At 44.3% G+C, this 27,423-nt stretch overlaps 1 protein-coding gene across 1 annotated transcript; it reads right to left on the bottom strand.

Annotated features, from left to right (window-relative positions):
- Positions 1-2,224: 2,224 nt before the first annotated feature.
- Positions 2,225-27,144, bottom strand: LOC108164151. The gene is made up of 12 exons (XM_017299755.2): positions 26,797-27,144; positions 10,127-10,758; positions 9,353-9,883; positions 9,079-9,275; positions 8,853-8,994; positions 7,622-7,795; positions 7,229-7,530; positions 7,016-7,171; positions 6,800-6,961; positions 6,565-6,736; positions 5,788-6,499; positions 2,225-5,026 (listed from the first exon to the last, which is right to left on the bottom strand). The coding sequence occupies exons 2-12, from the start codon at positions 10,509-10,511 to the stop codon at positions 4,618-4,620; spliced, it is 3,342 nt and encodes a 1,113-aa protein (XP_017155244.2). The 5' UTR covers positions 10,512-10,758; positions 26,797-27,144; the 3' UTR covers positions 2,225-4,617.
- Between the last annotated feature and the right edge of the window lie 279 nt (positions 27,145-27,423).

Raw genomic sequence — 27,423 nt, 5'->3', positions numbered from 1 at the left:
ACAGCGCAGCGGCGACGTCGACAGAGGTGGCTTGGGGCTGCTGCAGCAGCAACTGAAACAGCAGCGGCAGTGTGGCAGCGGGACAGCTTCAGCCGAGGCGACACCGCGCGGCACGTATCCCCAAAAACCCAGCCAGCGGCTAAATTTCACTTAGAACGCATGTTGGACGCGTCGACCAAAGTTGACTTCACACGACGAGCCCGCTTTAAGGCACACCCCACACACTCCCCTGCACATCTTTTTATCCGCCCCCCCCCGGCCCCGTCTCTTACCCTGGCAGACTTTAATCGAAGCAACGAAGCTTTTATGCCCTTGCCTTGCGGAAGAATTTAATTGGTTTTCGTGTGTCTGTTCGGGGGCAGGGCAGCTCGCGTCGGCATTAGGAGTAGTTAGGTTAATTTGCTTGAGATATCTGCCACAAATGAAAGAACAAAGCCACACAGAAGCCCCCGAGAACGGAAGCTGCAGCTAACAGCTGGAGGCTGTTCGTTTCCCACGAATACCAACAGTATTTTCGCCCAAAATAAAAGCAAACATTACGTGGGGCATACTCTTGGGGGCAATATTAAATCGCTTTCTGGGGGCAATCGCCGGCTCGGCGTCTGCCTTATAGTGTTATGGCAAGTAGTCGCATAAAAGTTTAGAAGAATGCTCAAAAATGTTGGCTATAAAGCCGCTGGGATGACATTTCGGAGATCCTTTATGGCTAGTTTTGGGCAAGATTTTGGTCTTAAGGGATTTCGTCCTTAAAAAGTTAACACTTTGATTGTGGTTTTGTTTGCAGGAATTACAAGAAGTCTCCAATGTGTTCTTATTAGGAGATATCATATCTTTATCCATGTACTATTACCACAATACGATCTGGCTTCCATCTATAAACGATTCTTGGCACACAAATATGTTTAAGAGGCCATAAAAAGAGCATATAAATGTTCATTTTTCGCCACAGTTATGTGGCTGAAAGAAAGGATTTCGCACCATTCATCAGAAAGGATCAATGTCAAATTGAAGACCACAATGGACCCTCACTTTTTGTGGATAAAACCATACATAAGTGTATCAATAAGATTATATTTTTATGAATGATGGCTAACCAAAGAGCAGAGCAAATCATAATTTCTCAGAGCCGAAAACCTTTGCTGAGTCAACAAGTCAAGGGATCATGACCTCCCCACTTTTGAGCTCCCTTGAGCTATGGCAATCTTTAATCAGTTATATAGCCAAAATGCCCCAAACGCTGCCCTAACCATTTCCGCAATATAGATGACAATAGTTTCCGTTTCGGCCCTGTGTGTTTGCTTAACCAAAATCAACCCTCCGTTGGGGGGAGGAGGTGTGGGCAGGGTTCTATATGGCCAGGATAAACCCTCACTGTGTGTGAGTGTGTGTGTTTTTTGGGTAGAATAAACCATATCTGGGTATGTTTGGGCTGTGTTCTGTGTGGCATGCATATGTATGAGGAAAGAGTGTATGTAAGCTTGCAGCAAATTGTCTTATGGCTTTTTGGCCATGTGCCTCGAGACGAGACGAGACGGCTCTGTGAAGTTTCTCGCCCTGCGAGCCGCTTACTACGAAAATATTCAGAGGCTTAAATGTGCTTTGCGCCGACAACGGCCACGACTACGGCCCCAAGTCAATACAAGGCAAATATCAAGCATACGCAGTGTGGGTCCCGACGCCGAAGCCGTAGCCGAAGCCCCGGCATACAATAATGCATGAAAAATTGAGCATGTCATTGACGTTGTGTGGAATTGTTATATGTGCTCTGCGCCGATGGCGGCCTCTCGTCGCCTGTTTACAGTCTAGGCACGTACCATAATGGGGACCTCGGGGCTATATGTACAATATATGCAACATTAAGAGGAGGTCTTGACTTTGGCATCGGCTAGGGTAAACTTTTTAATCGGCCCGGCTTTACAGTGTGCGGTGCCCCCCGCTCTTTTTGGGCTATGGCTTTGTGCTGGTGTTTGCCCCAAACCACACACAAATTGACGGTTTATGTTAATGCCATTAATTAATAAATGAAAGATGACATTGGCAGTGCTGTTGAACTTGTTTATTAAATTTTAGCACGTAATAAATGGAAACTTCACTGTGGCCACTGCCAAATCCTTTGTCCTCTGTCCCCTGTCCCTTTTGTCATTGTTTTAGGGTTAAAATGTTCGGCCTGGGGCTGTCATTTATTGCAAAGACCCTAATTGAATGGAATTGAATGTAGTCCGAGTTAAGTTTCCATTTAGGTGTTGCCTTTATTAACATTTATCACACTAATCTACTAATGATAAAGAGTTACAAAGTTTTGGAGTTTCTTGTTTAGGTTCGCTCCGAAAAATTCCCATATCTAAATCTCGGCACAGATAAAAATTGTTTTAGCTACAAGTTGTACCTTAAAATTGGTTAGTTTTCATTTTCATTTTTTGACAATTGTTTTTTTTTTTTCTTTTGGTTTTCTTTTTATTGGCACATAGATATGCTATTTAGTGTATGTTTATTTGATGCAAATTTTCATTCGTTTTATTCGAACACAAAATGGCGAACATTTGTGGGGCTTGCAGTATGTGGTTTTTCTTAGTGGAAAATTTATATCTAATTTATTTTAATGACCTTGAAAGAGTGAACAAATTTTGTGGTAGGACCTTAGTTTGCTTCGTAATATATGTATGCTAATGTTTTTTCTTTTATTGCATTTCCTGGCAGTTTATTTTCTTTCATTTTCACATTTTTTGTGGGCCAAATGGTGTGTTGAGGCATACATTTTTCTTGGGTTTTCCAATTCGTGGTAAACATTTTATGGGCAAATATTCTGCTCACATTCATCTAAAATTTTTATTCATTTTTTTCTCTCAATTTGGTTTGGTTTTTCAATGACTTTTTGGATTAGGCCTTTGCTGAACATATTGTACGAAATGTTCTTTGCCTTTTTGTATTAGATTTGTATCTTTTATTTGTTGTTGTTACCATTTTTATTGGAAAAACAACAATGTATTGACACTTGTATGCTGTTTTCCTTTCATATTTTGTTTATTTGCCATTTCATTAAGCTTTTCAAATATTTTATAAAATATTCTGTTTATTCAAGCTGCTGTTAAACGATGCGTTTTTGTACTGCCTGTCGTCTTTTCGCATCGAGAGCGTATTCGCAGCGGGTTAACATGTAAATCTCGCCGGTTTTTGTTGTCACACAGCATGACATAGTGGGTTCCCCTGCACGAAAATTCCCTGAATAATAACAAAAGAGTCACGAGAATGGCTTCAATTTGACGACGGGATATTTCGATAGAATCGGTCGGCATAAAACGCACCGTGAAACAACAGTTCTGCCATTTGCCATTTGCCCTTTGGTCTTTTTAGTTAAATGATTCATGCTATCGTTTTACTGGTGCATGAATCCTTTGTATTTATAGAATATTTTCCTTTTTTCCAACTAATTATTATATGTACACCTATGCAGCTCTGTTTCTGTTCTATTCTGTTCAGAGTTCTATTTAGTTAGCGCTGAACTTTTTTAATGAATTCTAAATGGCTTACCAATTGGCTCTCTCATTTTTGACTACTGTTCATGCAATTCATGGCCAATATTGGCCGCCATTGTTTTTTGTAATTTATGGTGGATTACCGCACTGCTCCTGTGATAATTTGCAGCTTCAATTAATTATGGTTATCATAATGGTAATCATTATTATTTCATATGCCTCGTTTCGGTTCATTTCGGTTCGTTTCGGTTCGAAAAATAAGGCTCATTTCACTCACTCAATCAGCGGCCGTGGTAAAAGTAATTTTCATTTCTCTGTCGCCGTGTACGATGTTGCACGCATCTTAATTATGCAATATACATGTATATATTATTGAAAAATAAAGTACTTTTGCGCTGACACGACAAACTCGGCAATCAGCACACGGCACTCGGCACTTGGCTCTTGGCACTGGATCTGGTCTCTGGATCTCTGGGTCTCTCTGGGTCCCGCCTCAGGGGAGACATCGGTAATGGGTCTCTTTTCGTAGTATGTATATATAGATTGGTAATCGGTATTCGGTGGTTAAATTGTATGCACGTTTATAAAATGGACCATTTAAGAAGTTTCTTTCTTTTTTTTGCGTTCGATTCGATTCGTTTCGATTCCCCATTTGAAGTGCCTTATAAATATTTATGTTCTTGCCATAATTTGAATACTTGTTGTTTTTTTGTTTTTGTTTTTGTTTTCCGTTTATTCTTGCTGCTTGAGACACCCGATAAAGCTTTTTCGTCTGTCTGTAATCTCTATAATATATTCATATGCTAATGAGTAAAAATTTTCATCCTAGTTTAATGAATGTGTGTGTTGTGTGTGGGTTTTTATATGGGATTTATATATATATGGAAAATTCATTGAGTTGCTTTTCTTTGTTTAAGGTGTGTGTGAGGGTGGGAGGGGGGCAGTGGGTTCTTCCACATTCCCTTTTGAGCTCCCAGCTGGAGAGGAGTATTAGTTTACATTTCTAATAGAGCTACATACGACGAAAGACTAGAAGAGATCTGACAAATTCTGAATTCGATTCACGTAACATGTATGTGGTGTCTGGGTTGGACTATAATACCAAAAAATAAGTTTTATGGGACCCAATTGGGGTCCTAGCATCCTACACCGAGGTGGTGATTTGCTCCACAAACTGCACGGTTCCGGGTCGACACAGGGACTGGGAACGCTTCAGACGGCATTGTGGATTGTTTCGCAACGTCTGGCATCCTCCTCCGGCACTGGCTCCGCCACCCGCTCCTTGGCTATGACGATGTGGCGTTCTCTGAAGCGAGGCATAGGCATGCGGCACGTAGATGAACTCACGGGTGGGACCTGGACCCGAACCTGATCCAGTGGCCGCCTGGCCGTGCCGGCAGTTACACTGCTGCGACATGGTCGATAGACCCTCTGGAACGCTGCGGCTGCGAGTGGAGTTCGCTCCAGCCATGTGTCCTCCTCCATAGGTGGTGGCTGTGGTGGTGGTGGTGCTGGGACTGCAGGTGCATATCAATGCCTGCCTGTCCTGGGATCTGGAAAATGGAAGCGAAGCAATTTGAAGGTTTTAGGCAAAGTGTCAACACACAGCGGGCCGTCCGTCCATCGAGGGCGGGCTCTTGGCTTGGTTTGTGCCTCATAAGGCCACGAAGCCGTTGCTAAATTGATTCTGTTTCTCTATGGTTTCTCTATGGCCCTGATTGCTCTCGATTGTCTTGCTCAACGGGAAATCTTTTAATTGGTTTTTGATTGTTTCGTTTCGTTTCATTTCGTTTCGAATCGGCATTGGATGCCCACATACTCCACCCATGGAGTATCGATTATTTCAAGAGGTTCTATATATAGAACATGGTCGAATTGGTAGACTTTTGTAGGTCCAAAGTTTTGTAATCTGTTTATCGATCATTAATCGGTAAAGTTTCTGAATCGAGTCCCCATTGGACTCTTTGGACGAACTAAATTCCTTTTCCTACAACTCCTGTTCCCGTATCTAATGGCCAGCGGTGGATGGATGGATATCATGTACTTAAAACGTTTCCCCACCAGCTTAATGTGCACTTTGATTTACCATTCCAGTACCTACCCACCAATATATGTGTGTACTTCCCCAACAGACAAACAGAGCTAAGACCCAGTGCCCACCGACTCTGTGCAAGGCACGACCCGGCAAGCAACGACCACTCAATGCATGGGAGGCGATGCCCATTGCTCTCCAGTGACCGGGACGGGACCGATTAGGGAGCCCATTCGTCAGACTACTAGTGCGCGTCGTAGTAGTAGTAATGTGTGTACTTACTTGTTGCTCTTGTGGCAGCCCAGCTCGTAGGTGCTGTGGAAGCTGCAGTAGAGACCATCGCAGCAGTTGTGCTGCTGGATGAAGGACAGGCTGCGCTGCAGACGCTTGCCCATGCGGGCCCCAATGCTGCCCTGCCCCGCCTGATAGGCGCCGACGCCGCCGCCGCCGCCGCGCACCTGCTGCATGTCCAGATTGTGGCACGCCAACTGCTGTGGATGCTGCTGAGGTGGGCCAAGGGCATGTAAGTGGGAATGGGAGTGATGGTGCTGCTGCTGCTGCTGCTGCTGCTGCATGTGACGTTGGCAATAGTTGGCGCTGGTCTGCAGATACGGATCCATTTGATTGAGACTAATGCAGCTGCGACTGAGGAGATCAGGGGCCGGATACTCCCCGTAGCCATAGTCCATGTGCATGTGTGGGGGCCGATGCTGCCTCGCCGAAGAGTGCCGCATCAGCATGGGCGTGGGCAGGTGTCCATTCAAATGCGGCTGTCCACCGCGATGCTGGTGCTGGTGATGGTGCTGCTGCTGCTGCTGCTGGTTCTGCTGGTGCTGCGGCTCACTGATAAAGAAGATTATGATGCCAGAAATGGCAGCGGCAGCGGAGCAAATGTAGTAGCCAGCACGACCGTATTTCAGGGAGTAATCGTTGAGGAAGGAAGTCAGTGGCACACTGATCAGAACTGGAACCGATTCAACGCCTCGAATGAAACCTGAAAGCGAATGTAATCGTTGAACCAATGGAAATCGGAGGGGCTTACTGCAGTCTTGTACCCACCCCAAGCCTTGGAGAAATGCTTTAGTTTTATTCGTTCCAGTGCCAATATCTTCAAGGAATACTGAAAGCCACCCAGACCTATGCCATATAACCAGCTAAGGATGCACAGGCCCTTATAGCCCATCACGAAGGATAGAAAGAGTATGGCCAGGGCCACAATTGATATGAAGAGCTATGGAAAGGAAAGACAAACCAAGATTAGGGATTTCCCTGAAAGATTTCGTATAAAACGCACCTGGGTGACAATTTTCGTGTTAATTACAAAGTGTCTGATCACAAAGACGCGACGCAGCAGGGCCCCAGCTATAACCACACCCAGGGCCATGGAAATGCCAAGAAAAGTCTGCAACAAAACCAATTCCTGGACATCCGAGCCCTCCTTGGCGGCATTGAGAGCCTGTAAAGAGATGATTTAGCAATTATATCTTTAATAAAAGGGAGCACTGCTTACCATTAGGAACATGGGTGTGTAAATGCCAAAGGAGGCCACACTGGAGGTCATTAATAAAATCTTAACTGTCACCGATTTCAGTGATGATATGTCCAAAAAAAGATATCTCGTCGGGGACTCCACTTCCTGGCTCAAAATCGGTTTCTTTTCCCTCATCTGAAGTGGTGGAAAATTGATTTGGTGGAGAGAACTTATTGTATCCATGGCGTTTACCTTTTTGCGCTGATTCTTCAAGTGCTGGATGGCCCGTCGCTGGGGATGGTAGAGGGAGGCCGGTCGATACATGAGGCCCATGAAAAAGCTGAGGGCCGTCAGGGCGGCCACAATCTGCAGGCCCAGGCGCCAGCCGGCCTTGCCCACGCCCTCCTTCAGGATGACGGAGAACAATGCGATGCCCACACCCTCGCCGGACATGGCCACCATTTCGACGAACTGACGGCGACGCTTAAAGTAATTGCCGAGCATCACGGTGGATGCCTCACGCACCATGGCGACACCGATGCCAAAGACGATGCCTGCCAGAGGATTTAGCAGCACGAGTATCAGTAGGGTCCTTTGTGCCGTGCCGTGCCGTGCACTGGCCAAAAGTTATTTATTTATACGCACCATAACTGAAAACAACCTGTCCAAATTCCGTGGCAAATGAGGTGAACAGTATGCCCAGGGGCATCACGAGGCCACCCACAATGGAGAGCAGGCGAATGGAGCGCTTTCGACAGAGCGACACCACAAACGGTGTGGCCAGCATGGAAATTGACCAGCTCAGGGCGCCCAGGAGTTCTGTGGAAGAGCAGGAGCACAGCGTGGAAATTAAGCTTTTGAGTGATAATATTTTACAGCAGAAAAGTCAACTTTGACGAAGGTCATTCTCCAGAGATGCTGACCAGAGGTGAATTAACACATTTGAAGGGCAGCACGAGCCCTGCCCCGCTGGAAAAGTAATCTTTTGAGTTGTAATATTTCAAAAGTTAAGGGCCCCTGTGAAGAGCACAATTTAAAACCATTTAAAAGTGTGAAAACTGTGGTTTCAAATTGATTTTAAGCTTTTAATTACTGTTTGGAATGGGATGTGCTTAATGTAATTAGAGTGACAAGGAAACCTTTTGTTAGAGAGGCGTGTGGGATGTTCATTCAATGCGATTACAAAGGTATGTATGTAATACTAATGTAATTAAACTGATTTTTTGTACATTTTGTCAGTCTTTAATGCCCCATTCGAAACCTGTGCCACCACAGAAAACATGTACGTATCCACATTGCTTACTCAGGACCGAGAATAAGATGATATATCATTCCAAACACTAATGGAAGTGCAAGCCATAAACACTGTTCCCACTGTATGTCATGAACTCCATCGGCAAGGCATGAAAATTTATGTTGAAAGGATGAACTTCTGCTCCATAAACTGGCAGCATTGCTTGCCGTCGGAGTAGGTTCGCACTGACTGTTGACAGTGTTCTTACACCTTGTCCAACACTTGGCTTTAAAGCAGGATGTAAATGAAATTCAAGCAAATATTCAGAGGCAAAGACAGCACACCCCACCACACCACAACACATCGAATATTATTCAAAACATTTGCATTTTCAATATGCCCTGTAGATTCATGCAGACAAACATTTTGATTGCTACTCAATTCAGGCCGAAAGGGCCGAAACTCTAACTCCAGAAAATGCCCAGGAATACCGGAAAAATGTGTGGAAAACAAGAAAATATCCAGGAAAATACCTCAATCAACAACAGTGGGCTTCTGCCACATGGCCACTGATTACACACTCCGATTCATAAGGGCGGCCGATGCCTGGCCTCCGACCTCTGGTGGGAGGCCAAGACTTACCTATGCCATTGGTATTATGCAAATATTGTACGGCGTAGAACAACAGAAGGCCGTAGCTGAGCTGCAGTCCGGTGGTCAGGATATGAACGAGAAAGGAGACGCCACAGATAATCCAGCCCCAGCCGCCATCGGGGTAAAAGTACTGCAAAAAAAAAACCAGAAAAAAGAGAGCAGTAGACAAATGCCGGCAATTACAGTTTGACAAGCAGGTTGGGGGCGGACTCACCTGTCGGATGCGTGTGGTGTCCACACCCGTGCGCCGCAATGCCGGTATGTTCCGATGCAGCATATGAAACTCCCGATCGGCCAGTGCCGGAAAGGCCGAATCCTCCTCATCGGTGATGTGCGGTGGTACCGGCAAGTGTGTCGTCGGTGCATGCATGGGGATGGAGGGATGGGGATGCGTGTGGTGGCCCTCATAGCCTAAACATTCGGAAAAACAATCGAACCTCTGATTAAATGATGGACAAAAAGGCCTCCGGGTTGGCCTCATTACTCACCAAAGTAGCAGCCGCCGCCATTCGGTTTGCTTCTTTGTTGCACCTGATGATGGTGCACCTGCTGCTGCTGTTGCTGTTGTTGTTGTTGATACCAATTATCGCAGAGGCAATATTGTGGGGCATACTGATGATGCTGGTGATGAGGGTTTGTGCTAGGCGGATTGTACATATAACAGCAGCCATTCAAATTGGGATTTGCAGCGGCCACACCACCGCCATACCAGCGTGGAGGCGGTGGGGCAGGCAATACGCCAACGGCACCGCCACCATGTCGACTGCAGGCGACAGGATGCTGTCCCTGGTGCTGCTGTTCAATGGTGGGCAATGTGGCATAGCTGCCAAAATTGTCACAATGCCTCTTGGCCGTTTGCAAGGGGAAGCGCGGCAGGGCGGCGGCTGTGGCCGTGGCCGTGGCTGTTGCGCCGCCTCCAGCATGACAGTGCGACGACTGCATTTTTATTTGCTGTTCCTGGAGCTCCTGGAGCTGTTCACTGGATAGATTCGAGAGCCTGGGACATGAAACCCACCAGGCCAATGGCTGATTATTGAAGCGACACTCGGTGCACAAATATCGAGCGGGTGTGTGTGTCGCCTCCTTGTTCCGTATCTGTTCTGGGTCTTGGGGACCGTGGTCAGGTTTCGGTGTCGGTTTCGGTTTCGGTTTCGGTTTCGGCTTTGGTTCCGTGTGCTCTCCAACCTTCGGTGCGTTCGTTGCGGACTTGTGGCCCTGCTTCGGATGCTCACAGCTCAGATTGTATCTTCGTCACAGCGCACATTTGTTGCACAGCACGGGACTCCTATGCTTGGGTCTCACCAGACTCGAGTACTGTCTGTCCTCCAGCTGCCTGGACGAATGATGGGGACAGGGATGCGGTAGGGTGCTGGTGCTGGTGCTGGTGGCCAGCAATTGGGGACAGCTGCCGTACAGGGCTGATGAGGTATTCGATAAGCGGCGATAGTATGGTATCCTATGCTCCATATCATCGCCACCAGAGGCTGCTGAGGAACCGAATGGATGATGGTTGCCGCCGGTGCCGCCTCCTCGTTGCTGCTGGCGTGGTGGCACTGTGGCTGCTGCTGCTGGGAGGCAGGAGGAGATGAGGCTCCGGTTATCTCTACTATCACTGCAGTTGCAATCACATGTGCACTGGATGACCATTGTACTCCTTCCTCTCCGCTCTGCTCAAAAAGCTTTCACTGGCTCTGTGTGGGTGTGTATCTGTGTGTGTGATGTCAACTTCAATGCATGTAGCAGCAGGACATTATTTTCGAGTCTGAGGTCTCGGTTTCCGGTACTGTTTTTTGGGGCTTTTGCTGGCTTTCGTATTTCTAGGCAACAGCCAGCATCCGACTGTAGCGGCGACTGTAACCATTTCGGGCCATCTCAAACATTTTTGCAGCCAAAACTGAAATGGCATAGAAACGGGGTAGAGTGGTGGGGCGGTTAGAGTGGGGAGTGAGCTTCGGTCTCGTAAATAAATCAAATCAAAATCAATTTGTTTACCCTACGCCCAGGCGCACACAAAACAAGAAGCATATGCAATGCATAATTCAATTTGCTGTTCAATTGCGTTTATTCCATTTCCTGCCACAACACCAAGACCTGGCCACACCACACCACACCACAAATAGGGGAGAACACTGCAGAGGAGTGGAACGGGGAGGAGTGTGAAAAATGGAATTAGATGAGTGCAATTCTGCGGTCACTCTGGCATAAGAATTAGGGCACATTTTGTGCAGTCGAGCCCGCCAGGGCAGTGTCAATGCAATTTTTAGTTAAATTTGATCAATTTTGAAAACATATCCTTGATGGAAAAAACTGTACCATTTCGAGCTTTTTGTAGTTTAAATTTTTCATATATGTTTGAAAGTTAAAGTATACAAAAAGTCCATCTAAAAACCCGCGTTTGGAGCTCTCCCTCTCCCTCTCTCTCTCTCTCTGATGCTCTTATAAAGGACCCTTATCAAAGTCAAACCAATATGCAAAATTAATGTCAAAATATGTTTGGAAATGATGGGTTCTTAGCCAAATAAAATTTACCAATCATTTTCGCATTTACATCAATCTCCATAATTATTTTTATTATTTGAATAAAACTGTTTGTGGCCGTGGGTATTATGGCGATAATATTTTAACGATAAAAGAGGACAAAATCATTAATATTGGAGAATAAATAGTTTGATTTAAGAGTTTAATATATCAAAAAATGCCAAAGAGAACTTGAAATTATTCTGTTTTTTTACACAGAAAATAACATAAAATCTGATTGTGACAAGTTTAATATAAAATCACACATTTTCCCAGAACCCAGTCCCAGTTCTGAAAATCTATCAAAGAAAATTCGTAGAAAATGCTTTTAGTGCCGGACATATGAGAGAAACAGAAGACTCTGTGGGGCTCCAGGGCGAAATTTCATTACTTAAAAGCTGACATAAAAAGAGAGTGGAATGGTAAAAAACAAAATTGCGTTAGTTATCCAGTGATTTCTCTCTTCTCTGTGAATTCATAAGCTCCACAAATCATGGTTTTTTTTTCAAAGAATTTCTCAGCCATTCGGTAAAGACCTTTGCAATCATTATTTTCGTGAGAGCGTCGACAATTTCAAGAAGTTGCAATGAAACATCAAGTGTCTGGTCTGGATGTTTGTGATTGTGTCGAAGTTAAACGAAACTTGATTGATTTATGTCTTTATCGTTTGACTATTTTGCCGTTTGGCAAAAGCGATGCAGGAGGCGATGCTATCATTTAGATTAGTCCAATGTTCCATTGAGGAGCTATAAAAATGATAAATGATCTGGTCTGGGGAAGAAAAGCCGGCGAAAAGCCAACGAAAAGCGAACGAAAAGCGAAAGCACAGTCACAGTCACAGGAAAACTTGCATCATTTTGCATCAGACTTGCAGGAGGAACTTTGCTGCTACCCTTGTGGCAGGCAAGCTGGCAGCAGGCAACATCCAGCAAGTGGAAGGAAAATGGCAGTGTGGCCCAGTTATCCCCGTTTTATGGTTGTGCACATAACGATTTAGCCAAAGAGAATTTTACAATGCACAGAGGCGCATTTAAATTGATTGTAAGCAAGTGAGAAGAAGGGGAAGTGAAAGCGGAAGGCAGCAGCCAGAAAGGAAGAAACGAAGAAAGGATGCCAGGAAGGACCACCGAATGGATGGAACATCAATCAAAAAAAACCTTGCTGCAATGGAGCAGCTCAAGGAGGATGTAGCAAGAGGTGGGCTGATTGTGGGTGGTGGCATTACCTGTGGAAACATAAAATTTAACAACATTGTTGTACGTAGAAGCAAGGAGCAAACAAGCAATCCATAACGATATCCTCTCCATCCGTTCGCCTCTCTCTCTCTCTCTCTCTCTCTCAAGCGAAAATATTGCACAAAATATATATATAGTATATTTCTTCATCTTTTTTTCATTCTTATGGATGGGTTCTCCCCGGCATTTTGTGGCGCTTCCCTTTGTTGTGGCCAGGGTCCAGGCCCCCCTCCCCCACATAGCAATAATATCCATGCACACACACACAAATTTCAATGGGCGCCGAGTCAGCAGTTTTATGTTCTTTAAAATGCAATATTAAAATGTAAATGCCATAGGCGGGTGTCGCACGAGATGACGAGGATGATTTCAATATGTTCTCAGTCCAGTCCCGTCCAGTCCAGTCCAGTCCAGACTCTTGCCCCAAATACCGATCTCATGCCCACACCTCATCCTTCTCCGCCTCCTCCTCTTGACAGCGCGGCGGAGTGTTGACTTAACTGGTCATTGACTTTTGCAACTGCAACTTTATGCTGCAGTCGAAATTCAAACACTGCGTTTCGTTACTGTAAGACACTGCTGTGACAATACCAATCGGAAATGCTGCCAGCTATAAATAGTTGTGACAGTACTGTCGTTCAGAACAGCCATCCAATTGTTCAACGAATTAATTGAAATCGTTTATGTTGTGGCATTTGATTGGTGTGCCACATTAACCGGCAATCTAGTTTAAGTGGCACGACTGACATGTTCATTGAGAGCCTGACAAACATGTCTTTTGGCTGCTGGGATATTCCCATGTCCTAAGATCTACTCATTTTTGAATAGCGAATAGCCCCAGCCTTTCGTATAACCAGTTGGAAAACTATATGGACTACAGTCTTTGTCTTTTTGTGGAATTTATTTAGGTGTTAACGAGCCCTTTTATCCCTTTAGTCCCTTTATAATTAGTTTTAGGAGAGCACAGCTGAGCTGTACTGTCCTAAAGCACTGAAACGCACTGTAGACACACACACACACAAGCCCCAGCTGCCTCCGTGTGGGTGTGTGTGTGTGTGTGCGGTTGTGTCAAAAAAAGGCCAACTTTTATTTACAAAGGGCAATGGTGGAGGAGTGGGCGTGGCAGAAGGTGAGATTTAACTGGATCCCGGGTCACTCTCCGGGCTTACTCTGCTGATTAAACATACATATGTATGCCATATCACCCACGCGGCGGCGCCTCGAAAAAAAGGATTACAAAAAAAAAAAACAAGTTGTGGTTCAGCCACATAAAATTTATTTAAACTTTTCTCGCTGACGTTTTTCAACGCGCTTGCCCCCCTTTTCGTGGGGGGTGTTTGTCTTGCCTCCGACTGGCAGGATAATGGATATCATATTACCTCGGGGCTCTACATTTTAGTTTTTTGCACTTTGCATTGTAATAAACACACGACAATATGCGACAACACCACAGAATAAGCAGCAGTGGCAGTGGCTCCACAGGAGACCAGCAGGAGAATCTGTGGCATCCACAGGAGGCAACAGGAGCAGCAGCATCAACGCCCTTAAATAAAATGCGCGAAGCGAAAGAGATCATAAAACGACAAGAACTTTGTCGCATTGTGGGGTTGGTCCAGAAATGGTATTCCATTGCCCCAAGAGAGGTTCTGAACTCTAGAATTTAAGGCAATTTTAAAGGATTTTGTAGAAGAATCTATGGCCGGGATGCCGAGTATCTTTCGACTGGTTTTGTGTTGTTCAAATCTTACACACATAGTTTCCACACACATCTTACTTCCATTGAGCATTCATATTCCCATTTGAGTTATCAACAAGTCCCTAAAGAACACTTATACACAGTCCAGTACAAGAGTCAGAACTTTGAACTTTCCAACGAAAAACTATCCGAACAGTAACGAAACTGTTTGTCGGAACACAACTACGAGTACAACCGAATCGGGCGGTGGAGATGGCTTTGCCTTAACTTATTTTGTATGTTGTGTATGCACAAGTTTTACAGAAAAAGGATACGAATTTTGATGTCTTTTTGCGGGGACTGTGTGTGTGTGCTTAGTCCCCAGGGTAAAATCATTTTCAATGCAGCCCCCGGCAAAAGGATATACTCTTATATTAATACTTTTTTTTTCCATTTAGTTTGCCAGACAAAATTTCGGCAAAATAAAAAATAAAAGTTTTCAACTTGACCATTTCTTGCCCACTTCTACTGGTGTCCTGTCTGGAACTTTTGTGCATGAATATTTTAGGTAGAGTTCTCCTTTCATGAAAGAGTTGGCTAATGGATTTATGTTTTAGCCAAAGACACGAAATTAAAACGTGTCCCCCATTAAGCCGGCCAATTTGAGAGGGTCAATGCTCCATAAATAATCGCAGACCCCTGAAACCCTCCGAAAGTGTTCAGCCTTATCGAAAGCCCAACGAGGCACGAAACCCTTGCTCAAAAGTCCTATCACAAGCATAATTAGGTTTTCGCAAGTAAAACTCTCCATATTATTTTCGATATACATTTTTAATGCTAACCTTGCGAAGACCTCAAAAATTAACCGCACCGCACCGCACCGCACAAATTGTGGCCCTCGAGAGCAGGGAGGAGGGTTTGAGGCTTCCTGGCTCTGAGGCGTGAGCCTCAACGCATCATAAAGGAAAAAGTTAAGCCCTTCTTAGCTGAAAAATGACACTTCCGTGTATATAAAGTTGTATATGGAAAAAAGGGACAGAACGGAACGGAACGGAAGGGCGGAAGTCAAGCATCGTCTCGTCTCGTCTTGGCACGGCCTAAAAACAATGAAAATTACAAGCCGTCGCCGGCGACGGGAGAGAGAGAGAGTTTTTCCAACAAATTTCCTGTCTCGTGCGGCCTGTGCCTTTGGGGGTCTTGCTTTATCAACATCAGCGAAAGGACGGACAGACCGGCGGACCAGAGGGAGAGGAGCCCACATAAACAATTTTATTATTGGCTTCTGGGCTTCCGACCGAAATAAAACACAAGAAAGAAATGGGTCTTAACCCAGATTCGGATTTGGGCTTGCACATTCATTCGTGTGTGGTGGGTGTTTGTGTTGGACCGGAGAATCGAATTAGCATGCAAAATCTTTTGTTTGACTAACAATGTGTCAAAGTGTGTGAAGAGAAAGCGTTAGTCTTTATCACTCTCTCGCTCTCACTCTCATCGATGATGCTACCAGGATGCCGGAGTCAGAGTCGGAGTCAGAGTGAAAGCAGACATCGCCATTAGGGCCGCCTCCTGCTAGAGCTGCTGCGACAATCAATCCCCAGACCCCAAAAACTGTCGTTGCCACAGTGCAGGCCACATGAATGGGAGCACACACACACACACACACAGCACACCCAACCCCACCCAAAACCTCATCAATCTTGTCCTGAGAATTTCGCAAAATATTTTACAAATTGATTTTACTTTTCGAAATGTGTTCCAAAAAGGAAGGTGGCAAAAAAAAGTACATTAAAATGTGGCACAAAAGTTCAGTGCTCTCGAAATTATGAACGGCTCTCAGATGAATAATAAATAAGAGCGTATGAAACGTAGGAACGACTGTAAGATACCCTATGAAAGGTTTGGAAGAAAAGCTATGAGTGAGCGGAAGATATTGATGCCATTAAAGGCAGATTTTTTCTAGATTTGTAGTATATTTTATTATATGATTTGTATATTCATTTTGTATGCTCAAACCCAGGAAATACCACAGTGGAGGCCTGGGAATCGAATATTCATTTCCCAGAATACAAAAATCCTTGCACCCTTCTGGCTCCATCGGTTCGGTTATTATTCACTTGACCATAGGCGTTTGACCACTATTATTTTTGCACATGTCGGTGACATCCTTTTAGTCTCTCCATCTCCATCTCTCCGTCTTGTGGCATATTTGTCATCCATAGTCGGAGGAGCTGGAGCTGGAGCTGCTGGCCTGCTTAATTAATGTTCGTTTGCTTTGGATGTGTCCCCTTCACTCTCAGTCTCTATCGTTCTGTTGACCTTTTGGCAAATGCAAGTTGAGCCCAGTGTGTGGTCTGGTGTGTAGTGTAGTCGGGCCAAGTAGACTCAAACCGTTTGTGCTAAATTAGCAAATGACATAGTCAACATGGCCAACTTAGAGAGCCAAAAGCAGAGCACAGAACAGAGCAGAGAACAGAGAGCAGAACAGAACCAGGATGAAAGGCCTGCTAACCCACAAAAGTACGTGCAATGCCGTCAACAGTATGTCCTACTCTCGCATCCTCTCCCTTTCTGCCTGTCCCCCTATTCCCCCTTTCCCTGTAGTCTCCTGCCACCTATATCTTTTAGTGCTGACACAAAACATAATGCCGGCGGGCAATGCTCTTTTAAGCACGCAGCTTGAATGGCGCCCACTGGGGAATGGAATGCGGCTGACAGGGCACAGTGGTACGGGAATGCTCATTGATTCGGAATTGATTATGGAATGGTCCAGATACCAGTACAAAGATATAAGAGTGCAGTGCTTTATACGATCATATACACTCTCAATGCCTAGCCTTCTGCTGGCAAATGTTAAAGCAAAACCCATTTCACAACTGGTGCCACTGTGCCCCCACAGCTCTTGGTTGGGTGTCTAGCGAAAGTGCCTCAAACGGCGCATAACAATGATGATTATGTATATGTATATTCAGAGCTCTGAATTGTATATTGTTTATTCTCTATATAGAGAGGAGACTACCTCCCTCCCAGCTGCTGTGTAGGTGATGGGCCTCATCAAAATTGTGACGAAAAAAAAAATAAAAGAACCGGCAAACAAACAGCCAAACAAAAGTTAAACAAAGCGACTGACAGTCCTCGAGTTTTACGCGGCTAATGAAAGGCATCGCATCATGGTAGGAACTGACAGCAGGTTTTGGGGCCCCCTATTTAACCACTGTGCTGGTGGTGGGCGGGGGGTGGTGCCACCCATAACCATTTTGGGTGGGGTGGTGGCACCCCTTGAAGCAGAACCGTAAACGCCATGCTGATAACTTCTTTATGTCTGAGGCTAAGTAAAGACATTGCTTCCGTGGCTGACAGTCAGACAGACAGACAACGGAAGTGGATGGGCCCCCCCACCCCCAAACCCTCTTCCTAAAAATTATGCCAAGACAGCAGAAAAAAAAAGAAGAAAATTACCCAAAGAAAATATATAAAATTATTTTAAATTGAAATTCTGTTTATCTGGCGAGGGGAATCATCGTCGTCTTCGTCGCCGTCATCGTCATCGTCCTCCTGGTCCTGCTGCGGACAGAGCCCCAAAAAATCCAGCACATATTGTGGCCAGGTCCTCCTTTTCCTGCCCGCCACATCCGCCTCTCTATGTGGCGTTTTTCGGGGGTAATTCAATAAAGTGGAAAATGATGCTCGTCGTCAACGTAATTTGCTTTCGTGGTTTCCACAAATCTGCCAGCCAGCCAGCACAGAGACAGAGAAGGCTCCTAATTGGGCGAAAGAGAGGGGCGCTCTCATGGAGAGAAAGAGAGAGAGAGAAAGATGGTTTCTAATGCAGAAATAGAGATAACTTCTAATGGAGCAATAGCTTTTAATAGAGAATTGCAGACGGCCCCTCAAGGAGCGATAGAGATGGGTGCTGATAAAAGGACGACGCTTCTTAGGGAGAGATTAAGAGAAAGAGACAGCTTCTTAGGAGGAATTGAAATAAAGAGGAGGCCCCTTGCTGAGCCACTTGAATGTCCGTTAATCGGTTCTTCATATCACATCAAACAGAAGGAAGTACTGCCACCAGACACAGACGCAGACGCAGACGCAGAGGTAGACCGAGACCCACAGACCAGAGTTGGCATCATCGTAATCATCAAGTGATAAGTGCGGCCAGGCATCGGCGGAGGGCGGAGGGCATACCATATTCCATCACAGACGCGACGGCACTCACTTGGCTGTTAGTTTGGGCCTCCTTTCGGATCCGCTAAGCCAAAACTCAACTCGACTCGACTCGACTCAACGCGGCGCTCATCTCATCATCATCATATGGCACACAAGTGGCAAGCGATGAGTTTTTGGAGGAGACCGTCCCGTTCCGAGGAAAGCCAGGCGGCATGCAAACAACAGCAACAACAACAGGCGCCACACAAAAGGAAAATGTGGGCAAAATGGAGGTTGTTGCATGTGGGGACGGGGCGCATGGCCGGCTGGGATTGTGGAACGACCCCATTACGTGCCAAAGCACTAAAAACAAGCCACACGAGGAAGCGTCACCACAGCAGCAGATGCACGAAGAGAAGGGGCACAGAGAGGATGCTCCTCCATCCTACACGAGAGCTTATAGCGAGAAGTGGAGTCCTCTGGTATGTACAAATATGAGAAGCGAGCGATGCTGCTCGTAAATTTTGTCATATTTTACGTTGTTTTTTCACGTATACCCTTACGCTGGCGGGGGTAATACGATAAAAATGGATCAAATGGATCGATTCACTTCCCCTTTGCTGCTGAGAGTACAGTATCTCATAAAGAATAGCTCGATTAGAGTGTATAAAGATTTTAGGATTTTACAACTACAGTAATAAATATTCATTAGTATTCAAATGTTGATTACTCAATAAATCTTTTAGAGGTCTTAGCTCCTACAGAAGCTATGGTGCTTTCACAATGGATCGATGATATGGCTTGTAATCTATTAGAATTCTGTATTGAATTCCTTTTATTTTGGTTCAAAATCACACTCTGAAAGTGTATCGAAATCTTCGTTGCACACAATCCTTTTCTTTCTTGTCTCAGTTTTTTTTTCTTTTTGTTGGTTTTTTGTTTTCTGCACTTAAAGTTTTTTTTGTCGCTTTTCATTTTGTTGTTTCATCGCACATTTTCTTGTTAATGCGCCTGAGCTTATTTTTGTCGTTGTTGTGTGTTTGTTTTTATTATTTCCTCCACCTCCTACTCCCCCCCCCCCCCTTCGTGTTGCTTTTTAGCAGCCCATTAAAAAAATGCGAGAGCACGCACAGTTTGACATGCACTTTTAATCGATTACAGGAGACCGAAAAACCCACACACCACCACACACGCACTCACATTAGTATGTGCACACACTCGCATTCACACTCGAAAGGCAACAGCAAAAACTTCCATCACGAACAACGAAAAATCAGAGAGTGAAAAAAAAACAAATGGCAACAAAAGCAAAATTGTTGCTGCAATTTTCTTGGCACACGATTTTCCATATTTATTTTTTGTGAATACCCTGTGGTCGTAGAGAAAAAGGGTCGTACCACGATCTCCTTGAGATTCATGGAGGACTATGATGGCAGTTCGTAGAGCACCTACCACAACGAGCAGCTTAGACTACCTCTCATTATCGTCTAACGAAAGTCTCTTTGGGAGTAACCTAAGAGGTATATTTCAGTCGGGAATTTCCGTAAACTATAGCAATCCATTGTTGGTTTCATTTTCTTCTCTCTTTGTTTTTTTTTTGTCTTTTTTTTTGGCACACTTGTAAGGAGGATAGCGATAAAGAGACCGAGAGAAAGAGCCAGCCTGTGTCCGTGTGTGTGGTCGTGCCTGAGTGCCTCTGTGCATGTGTTTGTGTGTGTGTGTGTTGTCTTTTGGGGCCTTTTGCTGATGACTGCGCCGCGATTAAAGTTTATTTTTTGCTGCTTTAATTGAATAATAAATTAGGCGAATGGCACCCAGGCTCATGCGAAAATAATCACACAAATGTGAGTACAACCAAAAAGTGGAAATGGAACGCCAAAAATTGGTCATACCCTAGGATTTAACAGAAAGAAGGTCCTTCAAAACAGAAGGAGAGGTTTTTCGTGGAACAATTGAATACCCCCCCTGGTTTCTGTCTTTAAGTGGAATTAGAGATAGAAATTGAAAAGCAAGGACCTGTAGCACTACACTCCGTGAAGAGCGAACCTTAAATAAGACCTTAAGCATGTTAAGCTCTTGGTTCAATAAATATTTCCTGTCAGCGACAATCCCATGGCAAGATAGATTCCCTTTACAGGGGGAAAAATAAGGCACAGATAGTACTGAGATTGAGCAACATTTCTAATATCGAATAATGTCCATCTGCTGCGTGTCTCTGGTGTAGCGAAGATTCATAAAAGTTTTGGCTTCTTAAGTATTTTTTCTTGTATTGTTTCTTGACACATTGATAATAGAATACGACAGACAGACAGCTCGGGTGAAACTTTGAGGTGCGCTCAGATTTCCCTCAAGCCAGTTGACAGTTATCCGATAGTTCTTCAAACAGTTCTGCAGTTCTGTTCAACAACTGGTAATTTAAGATGCAACTTTTCTAATTTCTATGATTTCCATTAAAATGTCTACTCCATCCTCCACTCAGCCTTTGTTCTCTCTATCCCAGCCTTATAATAAATGTATTATGACCCCTCCTGTATTATTCTGCTTTAACTAAAAGAGAACCACTACAACAGAAGGGGCAGCAGAAGGGGTATACAATCAGGAGCTGGAGTTGTGAGTTTGAGGAGCTGCCGAGTAGCAGGCCTCAAAGAGCAATGAGGAATAATAAACAAATCAGGGAAAAGTTTTGCATGTTTATATTGCCGTGCTTCGGAGCGGAAGAATGAGAAATAAAAGTCTGGAAAAAAGCCAGAAGAAAAACCATAAGAAGATGCCGGAGAGCATCAGCGGGAGACGAAGCCGCCGAGGCAATGATAATTACAAAAACAGTCAACGAATGCAGTTTGTCGAATCAAAGTTTAACAAGAAATTTGCGTCACTAATGGAAGCACTTGCAGTCATGTTGATCGATGTGGCATGGCGTCCCGGCGGGGACCCTCTGTTGGTGGAGGCCTCAAGCCTGACCTGCTTATGGCTGCACATTTGCCAGATACCAGATAGCTGACAGATACAAAATGCATAAGCTGCTCACAGTTTAATCGGTTTATGTGACAGCCGAGGGACAGCAGAGGGAGGCGTGTCATGGGCTGGAAGTCACACAACGGACACACTACTAAATCATAAAGGATTTGCAAGTTACGTCCAGCCAGGACTGTGGACTGTACTGTGGAGGACTTGAAAGGAAAAACTAAAAATAAAACCACCAGGAGCAGCATCAAGTGGCTGTCAATGCGTTTTGGGATGTGCTCAAGATAAGATGCAGTCCAGCAACCACTAGTCCTGGGGAAAGCTCTTCTATGTCAAAGTTTTGCCTGGGATTAAAGCCAACAGAGGAGCAAGAGAGAAACCCATAGAGAAAACGCACCAAAGGACAATTAAGCAACGCGGTGGGGGAAAATGGCAGCTGGGCAAAACCCTTGTGTGGTTTGTGTGGCTTGATTAAGAAGTTTTCGGTTTATAAATGATACAAGCGCCAGCAAATTATTCAAACTAATTTGTTTAAAGCCCAGCGTCGGCTGGGATTCCTTGCTGTTAAAGCAGCCCTCAGGAACGAGTCTTGTGATATTTGAAGATTAAATAGTAGATATTAGATTAGATGCGAGATGCCATTAATTATGGGGGATTTATAATTAGGCAAAGTGCAGCCTTAAATATATACATATATATTTATTAGGAATTTAATAAAATATTTTCACCAACGTATTGGACTCTTGTGCCGCTCTCTATCTCTCTCTCGCAGTGTGGCTTAGCAGCAAACACCTCTTTGGCAACCTCTTCCAGTCACACATATTTATGTATTGCAGGGCACAAAAAATACCTTAATGACTCAGTAAATATTTCCGTAAATACTTTGTACAAAAAGGTCAAACAGTTTGGATTTCTGTGCTTTAATGTGCCAATAAGTTAGTGGAATAAACTGATTTTTCACGTCGATCCTCTTTGAAGGAATAAAAACCATAGCATTACGAGCACAATCAAACAACAAGGCAAAGGCAAACTTCTTCGCTTAACTTCATTAACATATCTCGAACAGCAAGTTGAACAATCTGAAGGAAAGTCCCTCGCAAAGTTCCGAAATGAGATGAAAGTCTTATTCAATGTTTCGTGAATTTTCGAGAAATATGCAAATTATCTACACTTTATACTGATGTCTCATCTAATTAGACTTTGCACGGCGAAAGTTTTTCTCTTGCAAATTGCCTCAAATTGGAAAAAATTGTCGAAAGGTCAGGCCGACCACTCGACAACTTTTGACCGGGACTAAATCAATGTTTGCCCTGTCCTCTCGTTTGGGTCGAAACCTGCGATATTGATATGCTTTTGTCCCCTGTTTTGAAGGATAAATCTAAATGTCTACCTAATCAATAAATAATTGCCATTTTTCTGTTTGCCAAAAATATCCATTTCATCGAAATCGTAGGCAAGCCATAGACAAATCCAAGATAAGCCAATTGTAAATAAAAACCGAAAAAGGTTTTTCTCTCCCCTCTGACCGGAAAAACCAGAAACCCAAAATTTCTTAGAAACAGAAGAACGAAAAATAAAATGAAATGAAATACTTTCGATTGACATATACGTATTTTCGTGATGGAATCCATTGTTTGTAGGAGTCGTCGTCGGTCCCTTTCGTTGGGAAATGGGAAATGAACTTCTTATTTAAGATGGTGTGCGAGTGGAGGGGATTGTGTGTCTGTGTGTGTGTGTGTGTCTGTGGGGAAAAACGAAAATAATGCAGTTGTACTGAGGGGGGGAGTCGACACGACTTCAGCACAAATTTAATATTGTAAATGGAAATCCCGCACGGAGGACGAACAGGAGCCAGAACAGCAGAACCAGGAGTAGCAGGAGCTGTGTCAGCGTGAGTGCGTAGCCCAGGAGAGTGGAAAATTTCGTGTAAAGTGTCCTGGCACTTAACCGTACAATTGATTTTTGACAAATACGTTGCTGCTGTTGCTGCTGTTGCGATGCTCACCTTTCGCCGCGATGTTGGTGCCCCTCGCTGTTGTTGCCACAGCTGACGACAGAGTGTCAACAATGGCAAGGGCTGACAAACGCGAAATCAAACTATGCAAATGAGGACCCCGCCCCCAACACACAATCAGCGCCTCAGCGCCTGACCCTTGACCCAGGCGTGACCCAACGCAGCACAGCACAAGCCAGTAAGAACTTTAAAGTAGATATAACGACTATAAGATACCCAAAACTAGGGAAGTCTCTTAAATTGGAGGAAGATTGAGAGATTGGTATATAGGATCTAATCAAACCCAAACATATTTGTAGATTAGTAACCTCTGATCTCTATACTGCATATCTATCTCTATATATCTCTATTTTCTTGCTCGATTTCTATAGAGACTATGGAGACCCTTCCTCGTCGCGACTACCGGGTACTACAATCGCAATAACCTTAATCAAAAGCGACTGCGTTCGAGGTGTGGTGTGCTGTCTGTCACTGAATGAAATAAATGTAAATTTCATAAATGAAGTAAAGAGAAACACAATTGGCAGATCGCTCCGCACAGGCGTCTGTCTGCCGTCTGTCTCATTGGCCCGGTCACACATCCCAGGGCCATCAATATATCATCAATATTAAAATGCAATTACAATCCTCTGACTGGCAGGGGGGTAATCGCATAAAAAATTAACCATCGAATTGTGCTAAACGATGGCCTGGCCTCGAACCGGCTGATACCTTGATTTCCCATCCACATTCAACGCAGTTCTGTGTTGTCTGTTTGTCTCCTGGTTTCGGACTGTTTTTCTCCTGGTTTTGCAACGTTTTTCTCTTGGTTTTCCCCTGATTTCCTACTGGTTTTGCACCGTTTTTCTCTTGGCTTTCCACTTTTTTCCTCCTGATGTTCCGCGCCGTGTCCTCGCCTGAAAGTATGCCACGGGCTTGTGCCACGGGAGATGCTCCGACTGGTTTTAGTAGCTTTGCTCTTGGCACTGCAGTGGGACAGAGTTTGCTCAACATTTAGTCGGGGATCAGAGTCGTTTTGGTTAGCTACACCACAATTGTGGGGGTAGTCGTAGTCACCACCGAAACTAAGAGAAACTCTGTTGTTAATTCCATTTTGATATCTGGGAAATGTCAAGGGAAACTCCACAACTCTCGAGGCACTACAGTGCGCTACTCCTGCAGAAAAATACAGCCAAATTATTCGGATTCAACCGCCGTTGTGGAAAACTCATATATGAAAAATCATATTCTTGAAAGGCTTTAAATAAAATTCAATTATCTTTGTGTCAAAAGCAAACTTTTCGCACATTTTACCAGCGCCTGACGCTTCCATAACTTCATACTGAAGCTGAAGGGTGAAAATAAATCAACTGAAGGAAACAATATTACACTTTTGCCGCTGTCCGCCTAAAAGAGATGTTCGAGGGTGTAGGCAACGGGCCCCGCCTCTCAAAATCCCATACATTTAAGCCTCAAACCTACAATCCACAGCTCTGGTATACTTCTGAAAAAACAAACCAAAGAAAACCCACATATTTCTTTTATTTTCCCCAAAAGCCATTGCAGATAAAGCAAATGCTTCTGATCCTTAAATGTTTATATAAATTTATGTGAAAACTAAAGATTACACAGCACTATAAACTATATAACTGTTGCACTTTCAAAATGTGTCCCCCGCAACTGGCGTAAGGCCACTGTTAAGGTAAATTTATGGCTGAAACTTAATATCACAGCCCCCTACGAAACAACATTAATTCAAAGTCTTTACGACTTGTGCCATTTAACTATCTTTTGAGTATTATAAATTAGAGTAGAGGCAAAGCTAGTGGGCGTAGAAATTTGTATACCTTTTAGAGGAAACCCATAGCCGATATACCTGGATATTTGTCGCGATTTCGGCATGTCCATCTGGAAATTCCCCAATATCTATGAAGGAAGAAGCCAGGAACATTTTTAAAGGAGAAATTTACAAGGATGGAATATCTCTACTCAAATGAGTTTTATTTTATAGAGGAAAATAATGCTCTACTACAAATTATGCTTTACCTATAAATTTGTTTATTTTTAACAAGAATTCCTTTGGGTTTCAATGAAAAATTTTGAACGAAAATATTATACGCCCGACTAACCAAATTCTTTACATTTAAGAGGAAAATTGCAATTATTTAAAAGTAGCAAAAAATACGCTACGTGCAAAACTTTTTGTAAATTATGAATGAATAGAAATTGTATATTTCCATGGCTTGAAGTCCGTATAAATTGAAGAAAGAATGTTATGCGCTGCAGCCAAAAATTTGTATAAATTTAAGGAGCAACCTAGGGGCAAGCGAGATACCTGAAATGTAAATATTTACTATAGACTTAAGGAGCAACATACCATAATATGCTACCCCAGAATTTGTGTAAATTGAAATATCAACAAAATATATGCTAAACCACTAAATTAGCATAAATTTAAGCATCAGCACAGGAAAATTTGTTCTCCATATAAATAGCATTTGAATCCGTATAAATTAAAGTCGTATCCCAACACATCTCATAGTTCGTATGAGTTTTCACACGCGATACCGATACAGATACAGATACAGATGTCAAGTGTCGAATTCCGCAATCGATTCATTAGTTTGGTTCAGCGAAACGTAATGCCAATCGCCAGTGGGCGATGGCATTCAGAGTTTCGCATGACCAATCGATGGATAAAGCCTACCCCAAAACCGCAGATGGATACCCCTTAACGAACCGCAGTTCCAGTTACAATTACCTTTGGCAGGCGTGTTACAATCGCTTCAATATTTGTCAGGGAAAATGGTCATTAATATTGCAGGACGGATTCAAGTGGAGTAGCGTTAACAGCGCAAATGGTAAGAGTCGTGGCTAATAATAAAGAGTTCCAGTTCCAAAAATAAAAGCCACAACTCCAGCTCACACTTAATCTAGTTGGGGGACCCAGAGGCAGGGGCAGTGGCAGTGGCAGCAGTTGAAGCTGCAGATGAAGCTACTTCAGCTCTAGCACATTGTCGACTCCTCTCCTCTCCTCTCCGCTCTCTCTTTCTCTACTCTCTGTTTCTCCATCGAATCTTTCCCCAGACCTCTCACTAGAGCTTATGTATAATGCATGGCATCGGTCCATGGTCCCCGGTCCCTGGTCCGTGGCCCCTGGTCCATGGCTGAGTTGTAAACGTAACCAGGCAACGCAGCCACGATGCCAGACTGGTCTTAATCGGAGGAGGAGTACCAGTGTAGTGCCAGTGGAGGAAAACCTGAGCGGCCACGGGGGGCACACAAAAAACTGTCAGCGTCATCGCCGTTGCGGCCCGGCACTTGGCTTTTAATATTCAAAATAGGAAAATTGGCAAAACCCAAGCGGTCGAGCAAAAAAAAAACCCCCCCCAAAAAAAAACCAACCTAAAATCGCCGAATGCACAGAAATAACATCATACTGGAGGAAAATGCCGCCGCCGTCGCCGCTGTCAGACGTTGTTGAAGCACAAGGAATTTATATTTATATTTTCCTCCGACGAGACGAGATGCGAGTTTTCTTTGTGGATTTTTTGTTTGTTTCTTTTCCTTCTTTCGGCTGGATTGATGGACAATTGTCGGCCGAAATTGTCCCAAAAGACGTCGCAGAGTACGCAAAATACACAGAGAGCCACGGAATTGACGGATCCACCGAAACTGACGACGCCGACGACGGTTTCCGGAGGAGAATCGGAGGAGACTTACACGTCGCGCAGTCGAAATTCAACTAAAATGCTTGAAAACTCCGGACAGGCAGAAAGGCAGGCAGCGGCATCGGCATCGGCATCAGGCCAGGCAGCAAGCAGGCCGTGGCAGGCAACACCAGGCCGTGGCAGAGGCAAATACAAGAGACCAGAGACCCCGACCAGACCGGCAACACAGAGTAGCAGTGGCAGAGACATCCCGTACCCCCAACTGGAGAGAGGCAGAGAGTGTACCCCCAGAGAGCGACAGAGACATGAGACTTTCTTTTGCGGAGCAATAGCAATGCAAAATAGCCAAATAGCCACAGAG

This window comes from Drosophila miranda, chromosome 4 (genome assembly GCF_003369915.1).
Source record: "Drosophila miranda strain MSH22 chromosome 4, D.miranda_PacBio2.1, whole genome shotgun sequence".
In the NCBI taxonomy this organism is placed as follows: domain Eukaryota; kingdom Metazoa; phylum Arthropoda; class Insecta; order Diptera; family Drosophilidae; genus Drosophila; species Drosophila miranda.
The sequence above is the reverse complement of the archived record's forward strand: the minus strand, read 5'-3'. Positions and strand labels throughout refer to the sequence as shown.

Excerpts from the sequence above, each read along its gene's own strand:
- LOC108164151 (XM_017299755.2), bottom strand. The coding sequence starts at position 10,511 with ATGGTCATCCAGTGCACATGTGATTGCAACTGCAGTGATAGTAGAGAT. Across the intron at positions 6,737-6,799 it reads ACACGAAAATTGTCACCCAG|CTCTTCATATCAATTGTGGC; the intron begins GTGCGTTTTATA and ends TCCTTTCCATAG. Across the intron at positions 6,500-6,564 it reads GCATTTCTCCAAGGCTTGGG|GTTTCATTCGAGGCGTTGAA; the intron begins GTGGGTACAAGA and ends ATTCGCTTTCAG.